Source organism: Maylandia zebra, linkage group LG2, assembly GCF_041146795.1.
Source record: "Maylandia zebra isolate NMK-2024a linkage group LG2, Mzebra_GT3a, whole genome shotgun sequence".
Lineage (NCBI taxonomy): Eukaryota > Metazoa > Chordata > Actinopteri > Cichliformes > Cichlidae > Maylandia > Maylandia zebra.
Window position 1 is genome coordinate 25,029,893 of NC_135168.1, and position 17,340 is coordinate 25,047,232.

At 38.7% G+C, this 17,340-nt stretch overlaps 1 protein-coding gene and 1 long non-coding RNA gene across 5 annotated transcripts; one reads left to right on the top strand and one right to left on the bottom strand.

Annotated features, from left to right (window-relative positions):
• The first annotated feature begins 3,077 nt into the window (after positions 1 to 3,077).
• Positions 3,078 to 11,196, top strand: LOC143421246 (uncharacterized). 4 transcript variants are annotated; one of them, XM_076890445.1, is made up of 8 exons: positions 3,078 to 3,159; positions 6,377 to 6,619; positions 6,864 to 7,453; positions 7,742 to 7,921; positions 8,290 to 8,430; positions 8,698 to 8,752; positions 8,914 to 9,067; positions 10,152 to 11,195. In XM_076890445.1, exons 2-8 carry the CDS (start codon positions 6,418 to 6,420, stop codon positions 10,297 to 10,299), a joined length of 1,470 nt encoding a protein of 489 aa, XP_076746560.1. In that variant the 5' UTR covers positions 3,078 to 3,159; positions 6,377 to 6,417; the 3' UTR covers positions 10,300 to 11,195. The 4 variants fall into 4 exon arrangements, with proteins under 4 accessions (XP_076746560.1, XP_076746559.1, XP_076746561.1 ...); XM_076890444.1 differs by having other exon boundaries at positions 3,089 to 3,159; positions 6,011 to 6,619; XM_076890446.1 differs by lacking the exon at positions 3,078 to 3,159 and having other exon boundaries at positions 5,393 to 6,619; positions 10,152 to 10,230; positions 10,758 to 11,196.
• A 408-nt stretch (positions 11,197 to 11,604) lies between these two features.
• LOC143421282 (uncharacterized) lies at positions 11,605 to 14,770 on the bottom strand. The gene is made up of 5 exons (XR_013100933.1): positions 14,475 to 14,770; positions 13,371 to 13,434; positions 13,154 to 13,291; positions 12,271 to 12,363; positions 11,605 to 11,784 (listed from the first exon to the last, which is right to left on the bottom strand). It is a non-coding gene; the product is annotated as an uncharacterized LOC143421282 (long non-coding RNA).
• Between the last annotated feature and the right edge of the window lie 2,570 nt (positions 14,771 to 17,340).

Genomic DNA, 17,340 nt, shown 5'->3' on the forward strand with positions numbered 1-17,340 from the left:
GACACACATTTGTTTTTTAGTTAAACTCACTGAACAGTCCTGCTCAACAGAATCACCTGTCATGTGAAAAAGTCACAATTTGGTGGAAAGATTGTCTTATAGTTTTTTTTTTTAAATTGATATAAATTTACCTCTGTAATGTATACTTTCAAACCTATAAAGGATCAATGTCACAAGGGATTAGTATATAGTAATGAATATTTTTCTTCCTTATTTGCACTTAAAAAGGTGATTTCACATATTGTTGTTTTCAGAATCTCTGCATTGTTGAATGGTTTACCCTGAAGATTATTTCACAGAGCTGTGACTCTACGGCTCCCTGCAGAGTTTTATTTCTGGAAAGCTCTTCCCCTGGATTGGCCATAGCAGGGGTTGAAACTCTTCCACTGTGCCATAAGAATAATAATGGGCTTTCCCACTCTCTTTTAATGGATTGTAACAGTTTTTAGACTATATGATTTTCAAGTATCCCAAGATGCCTTTTTCCCTTCTTTTAAAAATCTGCTTTCCTCACTGAACAATATTAATGGATGTCATGTCTTTTTGCCACCATTCAGTTTTTCTTCTCATTTTCATCTTCCTCTCTTACTAAAGAAGAAGACAGGAAGACCTATATATTCTTAATATGACTAAATGAAAAAATCAATCAAATGTAAATCATATGATGAAATAAACAGGATTTTGACATTTAGCAGTAACATTCATCTTTTCCCTCTTTCCTGAATATATGATTAGGCTTCCTACACTTACTGAACAGTATGGGAACTGTAAATAGACATGAATGATGGCAGCAAAGACCAAATTGTTGCATGCCACTTTCTTCCATAAAGGACTTTTTTAATGACAGCAAGCTTTTGTTTTAATGGGCTTTTGCTGTGTGTGCTTTTATGATGTTATTATGTCTGCAAGCCTCCTTGGAAAATGGATTAAGTTCTGCACTGTGCAGCATTTGTCGCCTAATTGGCTGAGTGCCTTTGCACAGAGCGCACTCCTGGTAAAGAGAAGCTAAATAGGATATATGATTGGTTATTTCAGCACAAACACATATCACACACATTATACAGTATGTCTTCCATCATACTTACTTTTTTGTGCCTGTGGGTCTGCACAGCAGTGGAAAAATATCAAAGAAAAAGCATTTGTACTGTTCCTTGTGTACTGGTACACTCTAAGAAATAAAACGTTGGATTTAATTGACAAAGTTAAGGCAATCTTTTCCACAAAACCTGGTCAATTAAACATAAATCAATATGGTTGTTATCTGCAATTTCAATGGTGATGTATATCAGAAGTGAAATTGTTCTATAAAAGCAACAGCTTTCCTTTCATTGTTACTATTTAACACCATTAATTAGAATTTAAACACTTCGTTCATTTTATTAACTGTATTGCTTTAGGTTCAATTGACAATATTAATTTGAATTTAATGGCACCATTTAGATTGCGTTTTGGACCTAATTAATTTGATTAATTATGATTTAATTAATAGTTTCATCTATATGCTAAATGTTTAGGTATCAACAAAACAAGTCTAGAAAGGTTCCTGAGTCGTCATCTATACATTGTAATTAGGTGTTTGGACCTTTCAGAGGTCTTCAGCAAAGGTCTAACACTTAACTACAGGGTACAGGTGACAACTCAAAAACCTTTTTACACTTGCTCACGAGTTACCATTTATAACATTCAAGATCCTTGCACTTCAATAGAAAACTCTTACACTAAAGCTTACATAAAGTGTAAATGCAAGAAAAGGGTGCTGCATCAACAACTTTATTTACGGTGAGCCTTGACAAGGCAAAGTTTCTACAGGGAACAACACTGCATAAGGCAATATTAAATGCTTAAAGTGCATGACCAAAATTTAAACATTGGAAACAACTTTCCGAGTTTCAACAAAGTGACATTGTAGTGTGCCGTAAGATGTCAAATTCAATACAACTGTGATTATAGTCAGATCTGCAGATTTACCACAGCAACTTAAAAATCACTGTATAATGCAATTACAGTACAGAAAATAGTTAAGTGACACAAAAAGGTAAAAACGATTTAGTCCCCAGTTCCAAAAATCGGATTCAGAATTATAAGTTTTCTATTATATAATAAATTTTACAATAAAAAAATGCATATAGCAAATCTCAAAATATTCTTAATTAAATGCTAAGACCAAAAATCCAGTACTTAACTTGAGTACAGGTGAAAACCTTAGAACCTTTTCACATTTGTTTGCACATACACTTTAACATTTATAACACTCAAGATCCTTGACCTACAATGGAAACCTGGTACACGAGAACTAATATGAAGTGTAAATACAAAAAAAAAAAAAAAAAAAAAAAAAATTGTGTTGCTTTAACAACTTGAACAAAAGCCTTCAATGAGGCAAAGCTTAAACAGGGAAACAACACTGCATAATGCAACATTAAATGAAGTGTGTAAAATAAAATGTAAACATCTGAAACAACTTTCCAGTTTCAACTAAGTGACAGTGTAGTGAGGAGTAGGATGATTTCAGGATCTACAGTTGTAGGTCTGCAATGGCTACAGTCTGCAGAATTACCACAGCTACTCAAACTGAAGAAAATGTTGTGAAACAAGAAAATATATCCATCTGCGTAATTTTGTCCTCAGTTCCAAAAACTCAGTTTCTGAATTATGTTTTCTTTTCCACAATCAAAAGAGTAAATCTCCTAAATATTAAAAACTATGACAAAATATTTACAAACAAGGATCAACATATATATATATATTTATAAACTTTTAAATAGTAAAACAGAGCACTTATTTTGGGAGACATTTCAATCTAGAAGAGTCATTGCGTCTCCTTTTGGCAGAGTTTGTTCTTCAGCACTTGTATTTTGTTAGACAGTTTTTTGTCTTCCAGTCCCATGAGCACCTTCTGGAAGAACTCAAATGTGTAGCGAAGTGGCTTTGGGTAACTCAGATTGAGGCAGTAAATTACACTGTTAAAAAAATCCGTAAATTTAGGGGTCCCTTTACCGTGGATTTGCTACGGATTCGCTCCGTTTTGCGAAATACGGAAAGTTTGCTGTTGCGCAAGGCAGAATTTTCTGCCCCACCCAGAATATTCCGACGCCATTACTTTCAGTGCGGTCAGTGCCTACCTAAATTTCTGCAAGTCACAAGGAAAGTTGGAAACAGGTTGGTTGTGTGGAATGAGAATGAGAATTGAGTGCCACCTTGTTCCCCCTCGTACATTAAATTGGTCTCGATAGGCAGTTGGTAGTGGTGTGTATGTGAGTGGACGTTTGCTGCTAGCTGCGTTAGCATTAGCCAGCCGCCTGCGCTTCGTAAGTACGTCAAAAACCATTTTTTCCCTCCCTCTTACATGAAATTTGGTCTCGATAGTCAGTTGGTAGCCGTGTGTGTTTCATGGTAACATTTGAATGTGTGGGTTTTGCGTTATTTTGAAGCGTGGTTTGCCCAACTAAAGTTAACGTTAGCCCATAAGTTGGATGCGCGCGCTTGTGTGTGTGTGTGTAAATTAGCCACATGTGTGTATTGTTATAGCTCGCTGTGTTACGTTAGCATGCAACTGAACATGGTAATAATTAAAAGGGGTGATAGTTAAGTAGAATCAGATTTCATTGCAGAAAACATTGCAGCCCAAAGAGAGTGGCCCATGCAGCCCAACGCAGATTACTTATTTGAAGGTACCTGAAAAGTGAATGTGCTTCACTGTGCTGATATAAATTTATTGTTTTCATATTGATTCTGTTCTGATTCTGGCTATCCTTCAATTGGCAAATTCAATCTCTTAAAAATGTTGACTTGTAACATTTGTGGCTTTAACGCTCGGTCTTCGACTGATTACTTGAAACACTGCCGAACACACAGAAATAATAATAATGTATCTTTTTTATGTGGCCATAGGGATTGCAGAAGGAAGTTTAACACATACAGTAGCCTTGCTGTGCATATGTCACGAGCTCATGTAGACAGAAGGAGCACACAAACATGGAACCGTAATGTGTCTGTACAGTTAAGGTGCTTGTTTAATTTTTGCAGCAGTGAATATGATGATCTTAAAACTTTAAAGTGTCATTTGAGTGGTCACATAGATGAGGGTTTGACTGTAACATGTCCCTTTGATGGATGTTCTAAGACATTCAATGTAAAGTCATCATTTTTAACGCATATTTCCAGATACCATAAAGGGTGGGATGTTACCAAGATAGCCCCAGTTCATATATGTGAACTAACAGAACGGTCTTTCCAAGGTGAAGGATCACCTGAAGAACCTGAAAGTTTTAACATTGATGCAGAATAAAGTGATAATTTCTGCAGTGATCAAGTGAAAGACAACTTCACAGAGAGTCTTGCTCAGTTTTACTTGGGTTTACAGGCAAAATATTTGGTTCCAGCCTCCACAATAACAGAAATAGCAAATGAAATGAGAACTATAAGTGATATTCAACAGGAATATACTGTGGATGCACTAGCCTGTGAACTGGGGCAGTATGGTGTTCCAAAGGAGACTGTAACATCTCTTGGGAATAGTATATACGAGCAGAGCCCTATGCACAAGGCATTACATGAAAAGGGTCATTTAACTACGCAACACAAGAGGCTGAAATATTACAAGTCACACTATGACTATGTTGAACCTGTTGAAGTCTTTCTTGGACGCAATCGCAGTGGCCAGAAAAGGCACTATCATTACATCCCAATACTGGAAACCCTCAAAGTAATTCTGAAACAGCAAGGTTTAGATCAGCACAGTCCTAGTTCAAATTCTGAAGATGATGTACTGTGTGATGTCACTGATGGGTGGGCCATCAAATCCAATGCCATGTTTTCCTCAGACCCAGACAGTTTAAAGGTAATGCTCTTTCAGGATGCTTTTGAGGTGGCTAATCCACTCGGATCTGCCAAGACAAAGCATAAAGTATTGGCTGTCTACTTCACACTTGGAAATTTTCATCCACACCAACGATCAACTGTTGATCAGATACAGTTGGCATTACTCTGTGTAGAGAAAGATTGCAAATACTTTGGAATGGATAAGATTTTCAATAAGCTAGTGTCAGACTTGTGTGAGCTGGAGGAAAGGGGCATATCTTTCAATGGAAAAATATATAAAGGCACTGTTGCGTGCATAATGGGCGATAATCTGGGCTCCCACATGATTGGTGGCTTTACAGAAAATTTCAGCACAGCTCAATATTTCTGCAGATACTGTTTGGCAACAAAAAGTGAATTTCAGTCGAACCCTCTCACAGTTTTCACTCATAGAAATCCAGCTGATCATAATGAGACTGTGCGGTTTCTGGAAAGTAACAATGAAGTACACACTCATCACGGTGTTAAATGTGACAGTGTTTTCAACAAACTGTCCAACTTTCATGTGTGTCAGTCAGGCTTACCAGCTTGTTTAGCTCATGATCTGTTTGAGGGGGTAGTAGATTATGATTTGGCATTGTTTTTGCAGTTCTTAATCAGAACACAAAAGTGGTTCAGTTATGAGGTTCTTAATGAAAGAATCAAATCATTTCCTGGTGAAAGCAGCGACAAGCTAAACACTATTCCCACTACAGGAGCCAGGCTTGGAGGACATGCAGCCCAAAACAGGTGGCTTTTGAAATTCTTGCCTGTTTTGGTGCATGACACAATTGAAGATGCTGATAATGAAGTATGAGGACTTGTACTACTTCTGAGGGAGCTTGTTGAATTTGTCTGTGCACCTCGGCTCTCAGAGTTGCAGATTGCTTTCATGAAGGGACTGATTGAACTGTATGTGGAATTGAGGCAAGAGCTGTTTCCAAGAGTTCAACTTAGACCAAAACACCACTATCTGCTTCACTATGCACACTTGACTTTACAATTTGGCCCACTCATATATACTTGGACAATGCGCTTTGAATCAAAACATTCTTATTTTAAAAGGTGCATTAGAGCAAGTAAGAACTTCATAAATGTAACCAAGTCTCTGGCTGAACGGCACCAGTTGCTTCAGGCTTATCAGTCTTGTGGTACCTTGTTTCGTTCCCAGGTTCATGTCTCAGACTCAACACGGTTCTATCCAGAGCTCTATGACCAGAACATAAAGACAGTGGTTGGAGAATTTGATTTGAACTCAAGTAACTCAGTTGTCACAGAGAGTGTGCAGGTTAAAGGCACTACATATGCAAATGGAATGCTGGTCTTACTGAGCTACACAAAAGGACTACTGCAGTTAGGACAAATAGCAAGCATTTTTGTAAAAAATGAAACTACTGTCCTACTTTTGCTTCGAGGGAAAACTGCCAGCTGGATACCTGAGCTTGGACTCTATGAACTTGATGAAAATGCTTCTGACCTGTTCAGTTGCCATGATTTGAACAAACTTGCTGATTATCATCCACTTTATTCTTACCAGAGAGGTACTCGGTGGCTCATTCCTCTTAAACACACACCAACATGGAACTTGTGAAAAACTATGTCAAGAAAGCAATGCCATCGCTCAGTAGCGATCAGATGGATACACTCATGGCTAAACTGGAGGAATTAGGAGTTCTCTCTGTAGATGACCTGAGCCTTGTGGACCCGGAGGACATTAAAGACACTCTGCCATTCATTCAGTGCAAAAGATTCGTCAGAGCTGTCAAAGCATTGGAAGCAGGTGAGTTTTTGCCCCTCTGTTTTAATGCAAGTTTTCTGAAACTACAAAGGTTTATTCCAAAAATGCAAAAAAAAAGTTGCCATCAGCTGTACATGGCAATAATTACTCTATAATTGGTTTTCATAATTAGGTCCATTTGTATTCCTGGTTGACCCAAACTGGACATTGAGGACCAATGTATTAATTGATTTGCAACAATTGTGATGTGTTTAATTTATGGAGATGTTTGTCATGTCATCCATAGATTCACAAACTCCACCGCAGTTCACCCGGCCTGGCCCCTCATCAACACCTGAACCACAGAGGTTTCAGCTGCCCTCAACACCACCTGAGACAGCCGACTCCCCATCCCAAGACGCATATTCTGTACCATGGCACAAATTTCCCTCAAAAGTCATGGATGAGTTGCGTGAAAAAAAGTACATAATGGGGAAAGACAGACGAGAGATGGTTCGGATCGTCGCTGAAGATTACCTCCATAAACACCCAGGAAGACCTGGTAGACAAAAGCTGAGGGAACTCGCCAGTATGATTGTAGGACAATATCCTGCCTCCTTCAAGCTGACAGAGCCGTTTGGAAACAAACCTTTTGCAAAAGATGGTTCTGAAACTCTCTTTCGTCAGCTGGAACACAGAATTGAAAATATGAAGAGGCCACAAAGCTCACTGAAGAGGCAAGCAGGGGGTGAAAATTCAACAAAGAAAAGACCCAGGAATTCAGATCTGTATGGATGTGTGGCGTGGGATCCAATCATTGAGGGGGCCGTGTGTAGAGAAGACCTGCTGTCTAAACGAGATGAGTTGAAACGTGCCTTTCAAACCCAGGATCTTCAGGTGGGTCTGCAATCATCCATTACAGATACAGAAAGCTTTATTAATCCTCGAAGGGCAATTCGGTTCCTACAGTCCACCATCTAGACATACAACCATTCACACAGCAATAGTATATAGCAGGAGTAATGCGATAAGGTCCAAGTACAATTTAGGACACATTGTGAAATTGTAGATCGTCTGTAGATCACTATGCCCATAGTCAATTGAAATTGATACCCTGTTTTATTATTTTAATTGGTTAGTTTGACTAACTGTTCGACTGTTTGTCTAACTGCCTCATATCTTTAGGAGTCATCTGTTCGAAAATTGATGACTGAAACATATCCCATTCAGCGTGAAATCCTCAACGATGATGATACCACTATTGCCGTTGTAAAGGATGAGTGGCCGTTCCTGTTTGAAGTTCCTCACCTGTTTGATCATGCATCTAAACTCCTTGGCTTCTCTGTACAAAACAAGCTGGCACAGGTGTGTTGTTATTGTTATTATTATGATTGTGCTGTGCTGCTCCATATGGAGAGAATTTTGTCTTTATTAATCAATCAGAAAAAGATTTGCAACCAAAAAGAGAGTTGAGACCAAAAAAGATAAACTGGCAACCAATCAAATAGAATAACTTGGATGAACAATCAAATGGAATAGATTTGAGACCAAAAATCAGGAAGTGACAACCAAAAAAGCAGGACATTTGAGATCAAAACAGAACAGGTTGCAAATGAAAATGAAATAATTCATTTTTATTTTTATTTTTTTCAAAATTCTCTCCATAGCTCCAAACGAAAATGAGTGTTAGTCTTATGTACTTGTACAAAATTAACACCTTGAACCTTGAACAGGAACTTTCCAAAAAAGAAAAGGGGATCAATGACTTCCTTGACTCCAAAGGGATGAAGATGGGCGAAGGTCCAATACAGCTCATCTGTGGCATTTCAAAATACTTCAAGGAAGACTCTTATAAACTCTTCCACAAAAAAGAGGTAGATGTTGTAGATTTTAAACTGTGTGCAAGATAATTATTTGCATCCAGTGGTGAACCAAGTAACCAACCACAGTAGGAAGTATAGATTCCCCTAATTGTGCTGCTGATATTCTCTATAAACTCTCTATCTATAAACTATTTACATTAATGTTTTTGCATAATGGCTACCTCTGTCTGATGAAGACACTAGCAGATAGTCAATTTGCCAGCAGGTTTGTGTGTACTGGAAACATTAATTCATGTATCATGTCTGTCACCAAAACAGATCTCTGCAGATCCTGAAGTCGAACTCCCAGTGACCCCATGCATCCTAATCAGAGGTTTGTAGTTAAATCTTTTTTTGTATCCCAGCAAGCTGTTGTTAGCTGTTGTTATAAGCTGTTGTTGTGTCATATTTATTAAAGAAATGTTTTGCTTGCCTTAAAATATAGGATTTTTTTTTTTTTTTGTAAATGGTACATGGTTTTTATCTGTGTTTAAGGTGACCAGCAATTCAAGATTGCTGTTGATGGGTTACTTGTCAATGACCACATCACCTCTCCCATTGTGGCCTTGAGCTACGTCTTCTCCATGTTTTATGTCTGCAACGTCCAATACCCACCGGAGATGGCTTTTACTCTCGAATTCATGCAAAGGTAAGCACTCATTGTTTGGAAATACTTTGTAAATGTGACTTTGCCGTGCCTTTCTGCACCTGACCTGCTTTTTGTCAATCTACACTAAACCCGTTTGTCTGAGATGTACAAGCTCAAAATGTGTCGTCACATGCTGTGAGCTTTTAGATCAGCTGTTATTGGCTTATGATCCCCCTGAATATGGATTTGTTCAGAGATTTTGTATCTCCCTGTTGAAGACTATTGTTGGAATAAATGTGTCATATCTTTTTAAAGGGCAGGTAACATGCTTTTTGCTTTAAATAGTGTCCTAAGTCAATCAATAACAAAACAAACATAACATGATTCCAGTTGGGAAATGGAGCAAAAACATATTTTTCTCAGAATGGTTTGTTGACACAAAATTCGTTTGAGCTATCTCTTTAAAACCATTAGCACCTGAGACCAGGTTATGTCAGTGGTGGTCAAACCTTTTCATGTCAAAGACACACAAACTGAAATTTATTTGGCTGCAGACCCCAAACTCAAAATATGTTGTTCCAGGGACCCCCCCCCGAAGGAAAGACTAAACATATTAATTTAAAAAATACTACATAGTGGATTCATGCCCAAATGTTAATACTTGTACTGATGTGTAACGTGCACTGAATGTCACAGTTTCTCCACTCCATGTTTGAATAACCCCCAGGACAGTCCGTGTTCAAATGTGCTGTTACACCTTTTGATAGGACAATGTCAACTGTGTTTTCTATCCCCTTCTGTGTTCTGTGCATTTATAATATCCCTGCATACACATTGAGGATGCATGCTGTCATGTGTTGGTGATAAGCAGACTTCTCACCCTTGCAAACATTTCTGTATATGCACAGTGTGAATGCATGTGTCTTGAAAAGACAAAGGAAGAGAGCTTAGCCACTGGCACCAGCACCACAACAACATTGGGTTCTAGACAGATGGTCAACTAGAATGATAGAGAGGTTCACACATAGGGGCATATTGAAGAAAACAAATGTAGGATTTTATTGAACTGCTCCACTCCTGTCAAGCCACACTACATGTGCAAACTTTGTCTGCATATCACTATTGTTTTTTTTTTTTCCCTCAGAGTTTTCTTTGGGGTCAATCCTGAGCGAGGCTCCAAGGCAGAGAAGAAGGGGAAGAAACGGCACTTCATTCCTCCACAGGTGTGCAAGCTGGTTTCTCAGCTGAAGGAATTTGAATGCAAGCAGAAGGAATCTGAATGGGCCATTTGAGCTGTTCTCAGAGCTCAGAAAATACCTTTTTGGACTGAATGTGTACACACACGCACACACACACACACACACACACACACACACACACACACACAAAGGCAAATCCAAAAACATGGGGCTTGGGAGTAGAAATACAGATTTTTACAGTATTAGGTGAGTTCAGATGTTTTAACTAGATGCCCACAACACACATGCTGCAGTTTCAAATCCCCCATGTTAAGGGGGAGGGAAGGTGGGCGATATTTGTCATTCCAGTTAAGCTTTTCCTGTCATTGTGGAGTTGGAGGTGTAAGTTTTAATTTTTTTTTTAGTTTTAAGTTGTTTTAAGAGTTTTAAAAATCTCTTTATGGCATGTTGCACAGTCATCCTTCTAAGGTCATGGTTGTTATTGCTGCACTGATGTTTTATAGAAAAGTTGTATAATGTAATACTTCTAATGTTCTATTTGTTTTTTGTAGAAAGGTCAGCCACTGGTTGCAGAGCTCTGCCTGTCGGTGTGATATGTGGAGTTGGAGGTGTAGGTTTCTGCATCCTCCTGGAGGGGGCTCCTCATTTTGCACTGACAGGTGAGACAGCAACAGCAATGCTGGCAGTTTTATTGTCTTATTTTGTCATTGTATTTAACAAATCAATTTGTTATTAATGCCTGTCAGCCTGTGGATGCTAAAAAGTTGCTAGATTTGGCATCTCCCTGTTAAAGGACATGGCTGTACTTCTTTGAGAAAACAGCTGGTTTATGTATGTAAAATTTCTCTGAATGTGAAGGTGATGTTCTGAATGTTTTAATGGTTGTAGTGTAAATATTGCAAATCATTCACCACAAAAAGTGAAATCACTTTAAAGCACTGGCAGCTGTTAAAGGAAATAAATAATTGCTGTGATTCTACATTTGTGCTTTATTGATGGTAAACGGTATAGAGAATGGTACAGAATTAAACATTTTAGGATGACTGAAGTGTCCGTAAATGGTATGGATTGAGTACTTAAATAATACGGAATATTCCATTTTAGGTTTGATGGAACTGTCCGTAAATGGTAAAGAAAAAGTCAGGTAAATCTACGGAAATATCTGTTATAGGGTTTACGGAATTGTCTGTGCAATAACGCCGAAATTTATGGAAAATACGGAATTTTCCATTTTAGGTTTGACGGAAATGTCCGTCAATGGTACAGAAAAACTCGGGTAAATCTACAGAAATATCCGTTTTAAGGTTTACGGAAGTGCCCGTACAATAACGGAAAAAGTGCTGGTAATTAATTACCAGCACTTTTTCCGTTTTATAACGGAATTTTTTTTAACAGTGTAGCCCAAACAAAAGTGCACACCCGCTCGTCACATCGTGAAGATCCTGCAAGACTGTGCATCTCTCGATAATGATGCCAACATCTTCAAGGGAGTAATCAGGCTGTGCTCCTTCATGGATTATTTTATAAACACGCCAAATCCATCCTCTCAAGCTCTTCAGCTTCCATCACGTTGAAATCCTGAAAAGGACAGAAATATTTTAAATCCGTTGTATTTTGGTCCTTGCATCATCTATCTATTCACTCCATTTTAGTTAAAATGGTCCACACTATCTTAATTACACATATCCCTGAATGAGATTGAGGAGAACAGACCAAAGAAAAATGTGGATTTAAGACTATCACCAAATAAAGACCAAGAAGAAGATACATGAAACATGGACAGAGGGCAGAAGGAGTATGCATTAATAATATTATCAATATTCTGCTGACCAGGGTCATTTTCTTTAGTCTCGCATAAAACAATGTAAGTGAATGGAAACAAAATCCTAGTATTTCCCATGCACTTTATTGTTGTAAGCTAATTTAAAGAAAACTGATTGCTGCCAGAACAGGAGAATGCCTGGGCTTGTTTAGAAAATAAAATTTTCAACTTACAAAACTCTGGGAATTATGACAGTCAAAATTTTACTGAGGGGTGGAATATCCCTTTAAAAATAAACTTACCATGTACTCTTTGATGAGATTTTCAGGGTTCTCATTCAGGTATATAATCACAGCTTTAAGGATGCATTCACGCTTCACTTCGATTCGGGAACTCTAAACAACAACACATGCAGCGCAATTACTTTTTTGAAGTTTTTAGAGACCCCCACAGAACTTAAGTCAATTTTTATTGTTTTTTAACCAATTCATAATTGTTTAAGTAATTTTAAACATGCTTTTTGCAAGCAAGTAGTTTTTTGTGTTAGAGAATGAGAAGCTTACCAATTCATTCCCATAAAGATTATAAGTTATGAGTCCAATTACACTGATTGCGATACATTGGGTCGTGGAAAATGCAGCTTTAGCGTGGTGTACCACCCGAAAGAAGGAAGATAAGTGTTGTTGCATAGGAGTACTGTTCAAAGGAATCAAAAACATTTTGATAGAGATTTCCAAAAATTAATGACAAAAAACTACACACTGTCACGTTAATATGAGGTATGCGGGCTACCACCACATTTGCAGTATTTATACCAAGTTTGAGTGAAAAAAAATAATCTACTGTGTCACTGAGTTGTGGCGAAATGTGAAATGTTGTCTGCCTTTGTCTTTTCTCAGTGTAGCTAATTATTCCTTTGGACAATTAATGAGTAACAAAAAAAAGAAAAGAAAAAAGCTACAATGCCAGCAACGGCACTTATGGCCTCTAGGGGCATGAGTTACTTAGTTCTGCTTTGTGTCAGGACCAAGTCCAGAATATAAGCCAAAAGCGAGATGAGAAGTATAACGCAGGAGAGAACAAGCATAAAATGACCCAAGAAAGTTAAAAATACAGGTTAATAACCAGACCTGAGATCAACCTGCAACTAATCTATTAGTTACAGAACATAACAAGACAGAATACCTGTGAAATTGCAGACAACGCTGCTGTCATCCGCCGCGCTGTTTCCCCTCCTTTTTTTCGTAGAATCTTCATCAACTGGTCAGAGTACTGGTCAAGACTGCTCATGAATGTGGACAGCAGTGGAACTGTGGTGATAACCTAAAAGACCAAATAAGAGAATTCAAAATGTAAAATTGCGTATTAAGGAAAAAGTAAATAATATGAAAGCATTAGGTACCTTCAACATGCACTTTTGGAGCACAGCTCAAATCTCCGCAGCTCCAAATTCCACAACCAGCAACCTGAGAGAAAAAGAAAAACAGAAAAAATTAATCGTGTACAGTGAGACACATGCAAAGGGGTAGCACAGAGATGGTCTAAACTTAAGAACAATCCTGTTTCTTTTAAAATGTATTAATAATACAAGTTAAATTTCAAATGCTCCAAAATTTCTATTACTTATTTCATAAATCTGTTCCTGTGAGCACGTTTACCATTATATACCGGAGCAGCCCAGTCTGTGAACGTGACCCACTTGCCCCCAAAAATAAAATCAAGTATACTGGGTGGCTAGTGCTCCGTTTGTATCGGTTTGTGCTGGTAAAATCCTCGTTTGTATCGCTAGGTGTCAAAGATATTACACTTTTATTTAATAGGTCATTCAGAGTCCCCATTTGGCAGGTGGGGCAACACTGAGATCTTGTGCAGTTGAGCAGCAGAAGAAAATGTATTTGCCTCAAAAGAACTTGATTCAATTTATATATTTTATGATGTGCATTTTTTAGCAGCAATACATTTTTCAGAGGTTTACAGCTCTTTGTGGATTTAGCCTGTTGCTTTTGTTCATATGTTAGTAGATGTTGCATGAGCTATCACGGCTGTTCTTTGACACCCATTATGAGGGTGAGAGGGGAGCGGGAGATTGACAGATGGATCGGGGCTGCAGTGATGTGGATGCTGGGCCAGTCCATCATGGTGAAGAGAGAAAATAGCAGAAAAGTGAAGCTGTCGATTTGCCTGTTGATCTACGACCCTACCCTCACCTATGGTCGCAAGCTTTTTGTAGTGACTGGGCATGTCCCACCAGGATGAGACCCAGGGGTAGACCCAGGACACACTTGAGAGAATACATATTTTGGCTGCCATGAGAAGACCCTGGGTTTCCACCGGAAAAGTTAGAGGAGGTACCTGGGGGAACCCCGAGGTCTGGGGTTCTCTGTGAGACTTTTTAATCAAAACGTTTCTAATCAAAAACTGTTTCTGTCATGGCTACTGAACGGACTCACGCACAGACAGTTCTTTCGCAGAGAACAAAAGGAGATTTATTCACAACAGGGATCACCTTAGTGCTATATATATGTACAGTGAGTTGGGAGGGGGGTCCAGGGCTCCAGGGAGAGAAGGGGGGGGAATCCACACACACGCTTCCTCTTCCACACAATCACCGCCACAGCTCCTCCGCACACACGCACTCCTCTTCAGCCGCACTCGCTCCAAAACTCCACACACGCTGCCACACTTGGGCAGGTCCCGTGATTTGGTCCAGAAGAGGGATATCTACACACAGAAGTTAAGGTTAGTTCCACAGAAAAATACATACAAGGGATTCTTTTTTTGAAAATGCCGAGAGCACGAACTCAGGAGGTTCAACATTCAAGCGGTGAGCTGCTCAGTGCCACTGCCTTAAATAGCAGCTGGGGAAATCAGCCAGATCAGCAGCAGGTGGACACAATCACACAGGTGCGTGGGCCAAGAGCGAGAGCCCGTAACGAGCTCCACCCAGGCAGAGAGGAGGAGGAGAGACAAAAACTAACAACAACAACAAAACCTGTAGCCAGCGTGGGCCAACCAGAGACACACGGGAACCGTGACAGTTTCATTTAAAAAGAGACTGTTTTCAAAGTTTTGCACTGACTTTTGAATAGTTTCCCTCAATAAATCATCAATCAGCTCCAATAGTTTTATTTAACTCATTTAGTTTAGTCACTTCAGCTACTTTCAGGACACTTTCTTGCAATTGCAATGAGTTATATAGATTTTTTTTCACTGAACACATGATTATTTATTATAGGCCTGCTACAGACTGCCTTTCTTTATTTTTGCAATGCATTTTTGGTACAAATACCTGTAACATGCACTTATTTCGGAAATAGCAACTGCATCAGCTTAACACATGGGCAATTATCGAGGGCTACAGAGAGTTTCTAAATGCTGTCTCACAAACTCTCACAAGAAAGAAATTAGAGAAGCCAAAAAATAAAGAAAAAACAAAAACAATATTACTCTTAACCGATAATGCCAAAAAAGTCCATGGAGATAGTATGCTTTGCACATGCTGTTACTCAGAAGAATCACAAAGTATCTGGGTTTGCTGAATATATTCTAAAAAAAAAAAAACCAAGAAGATGAAGGTTCAAAAAATATTCACTCATTCACAGCATTGTCATTGACTGGCATTCAAGTTACACGATAATGAAACATAAATCTGCTTTTACTGACAGATACAGCAACAGATCTCAAGAGCAAAGATATTGTTTATGCCTGAGGCCAATGCATGAGCAGCAGAGGAGCTTGCAAAGGTCTTTAAAGCCCTGAAAGTTTCATAGTGATAATAGGCTCTGAACTTGCACCTTCACATTTAATGATTCTACCTATCAACACCATGTTCTTGTCATCTCTGAATCCAAATGATGGAAACAGTCCAACAGTGAGAGAAATGAAGGACTTTTTTAACAGTTCAACCAGATTTACCTATCATAATCACCTTTCTGATGGCTGACAACTCAAACTCATGGATTATATCCAGTGGCCCCAACCACAAATTTCATACAACTTTCAGATTTACCGGTGACATCTACATGTATCACTGAAGAATTCAGTCATTCAGTCATAGCTGAACACTTGAGTTATATGCAAAATGGGTGTATAAAATAGAAGAACAAACATGCCTTTTTCTTTCTGCACACTGCAGTCAGCTGATTTTAGTGTGTGTCTTGGGAGGACACTACTTTACACTACTCTTTGCAACCATCTGGACAGACAGCAGACTAACACAAAGCTAGCGATATTTCTCAGAAGGCCATAGATATGACTACAGTATAGTGGAACAGAGTGTGGATTCCAAGTGTCTGAGTAAGTCTTGCACCGGTTTAATGACACACTGACATCCCAGCACAGTTGATGTGGGGATGACAATCTTGAGGTTCATTTAACAAACTTGGGAAGACAGAGTGAGATCTCTCAACCAGTCAACTGGTCCACTGCAGGCGAAAATTAGGTATCACTCAAAAAGATGGCTGGACTTAGAAACACCAGCTGTTAATCTTTTAAAGATTTTCCCCTCAGTGTGGTTGCAAACATGAGGATGCCTTCAAAAGACATATTTCCATTTTTGTCTGGGGATGTAAAAAGAAAAGTTTTTTTTAACCCTTAGATGCACACGTGGGGTCAAAAATGACCCCATGGGTTGTTTTTCTTCAAAATCTTTAAAATGCAGAGTTGTAATATATTCATATTCCAGGTATTCCTCATAAAATATGTTTGTAACATGAGGCCATTTGCATTTTTATTTATTTTTTCATTAATTTTTAAAAAATGCAGTTTTTGTATCACTACCCCACCCTTCCACAAGTGGGGTCAAAAATGACCCCAAGCAGTTCCTATGGAATTTTCTATGAAACTTTCATTCTTAGCAACTCTGACTGTCCCACTTACACTTCTGATGGATCAAGAATTAATTTTTACACAGTAACATACACGATTTAAAGTCAGGGCTGCACATAAGTGGTCTTCAGGTGTGCTGTCAAAATAAAAGTATTCCCGGAAATTCAGAGAATACGCGCTTCTTTTGCGGTGGAGGAATACCAAAGTAATTGCTTACGGAGCTTGCTTCTTCGACATCTTTAAGAGTTCTGAACAAATGTCTGTCCTCCTCCAGAACATCTAATGTACGCAAACGAACATTCCAACTTCTTATCTGGTGCGCGTCTTTTATTTTGACAGCAAATGCGCACCTGCGGACTATTTATGTGCAGCCCTGTTTATAGTTTTCTGTGTATTTCAAACATTGTACTTTCTGATGTTTTTTTTTTAATATTTAAAGTAACATGGCTGCTATGAGGCCAGCTGTGAACCTTGCCCTACAAATGATCCAGGACGGATGGGATGAAGAGCCCATCGGAGGCATTGACTCAGAATTTGACATCTCA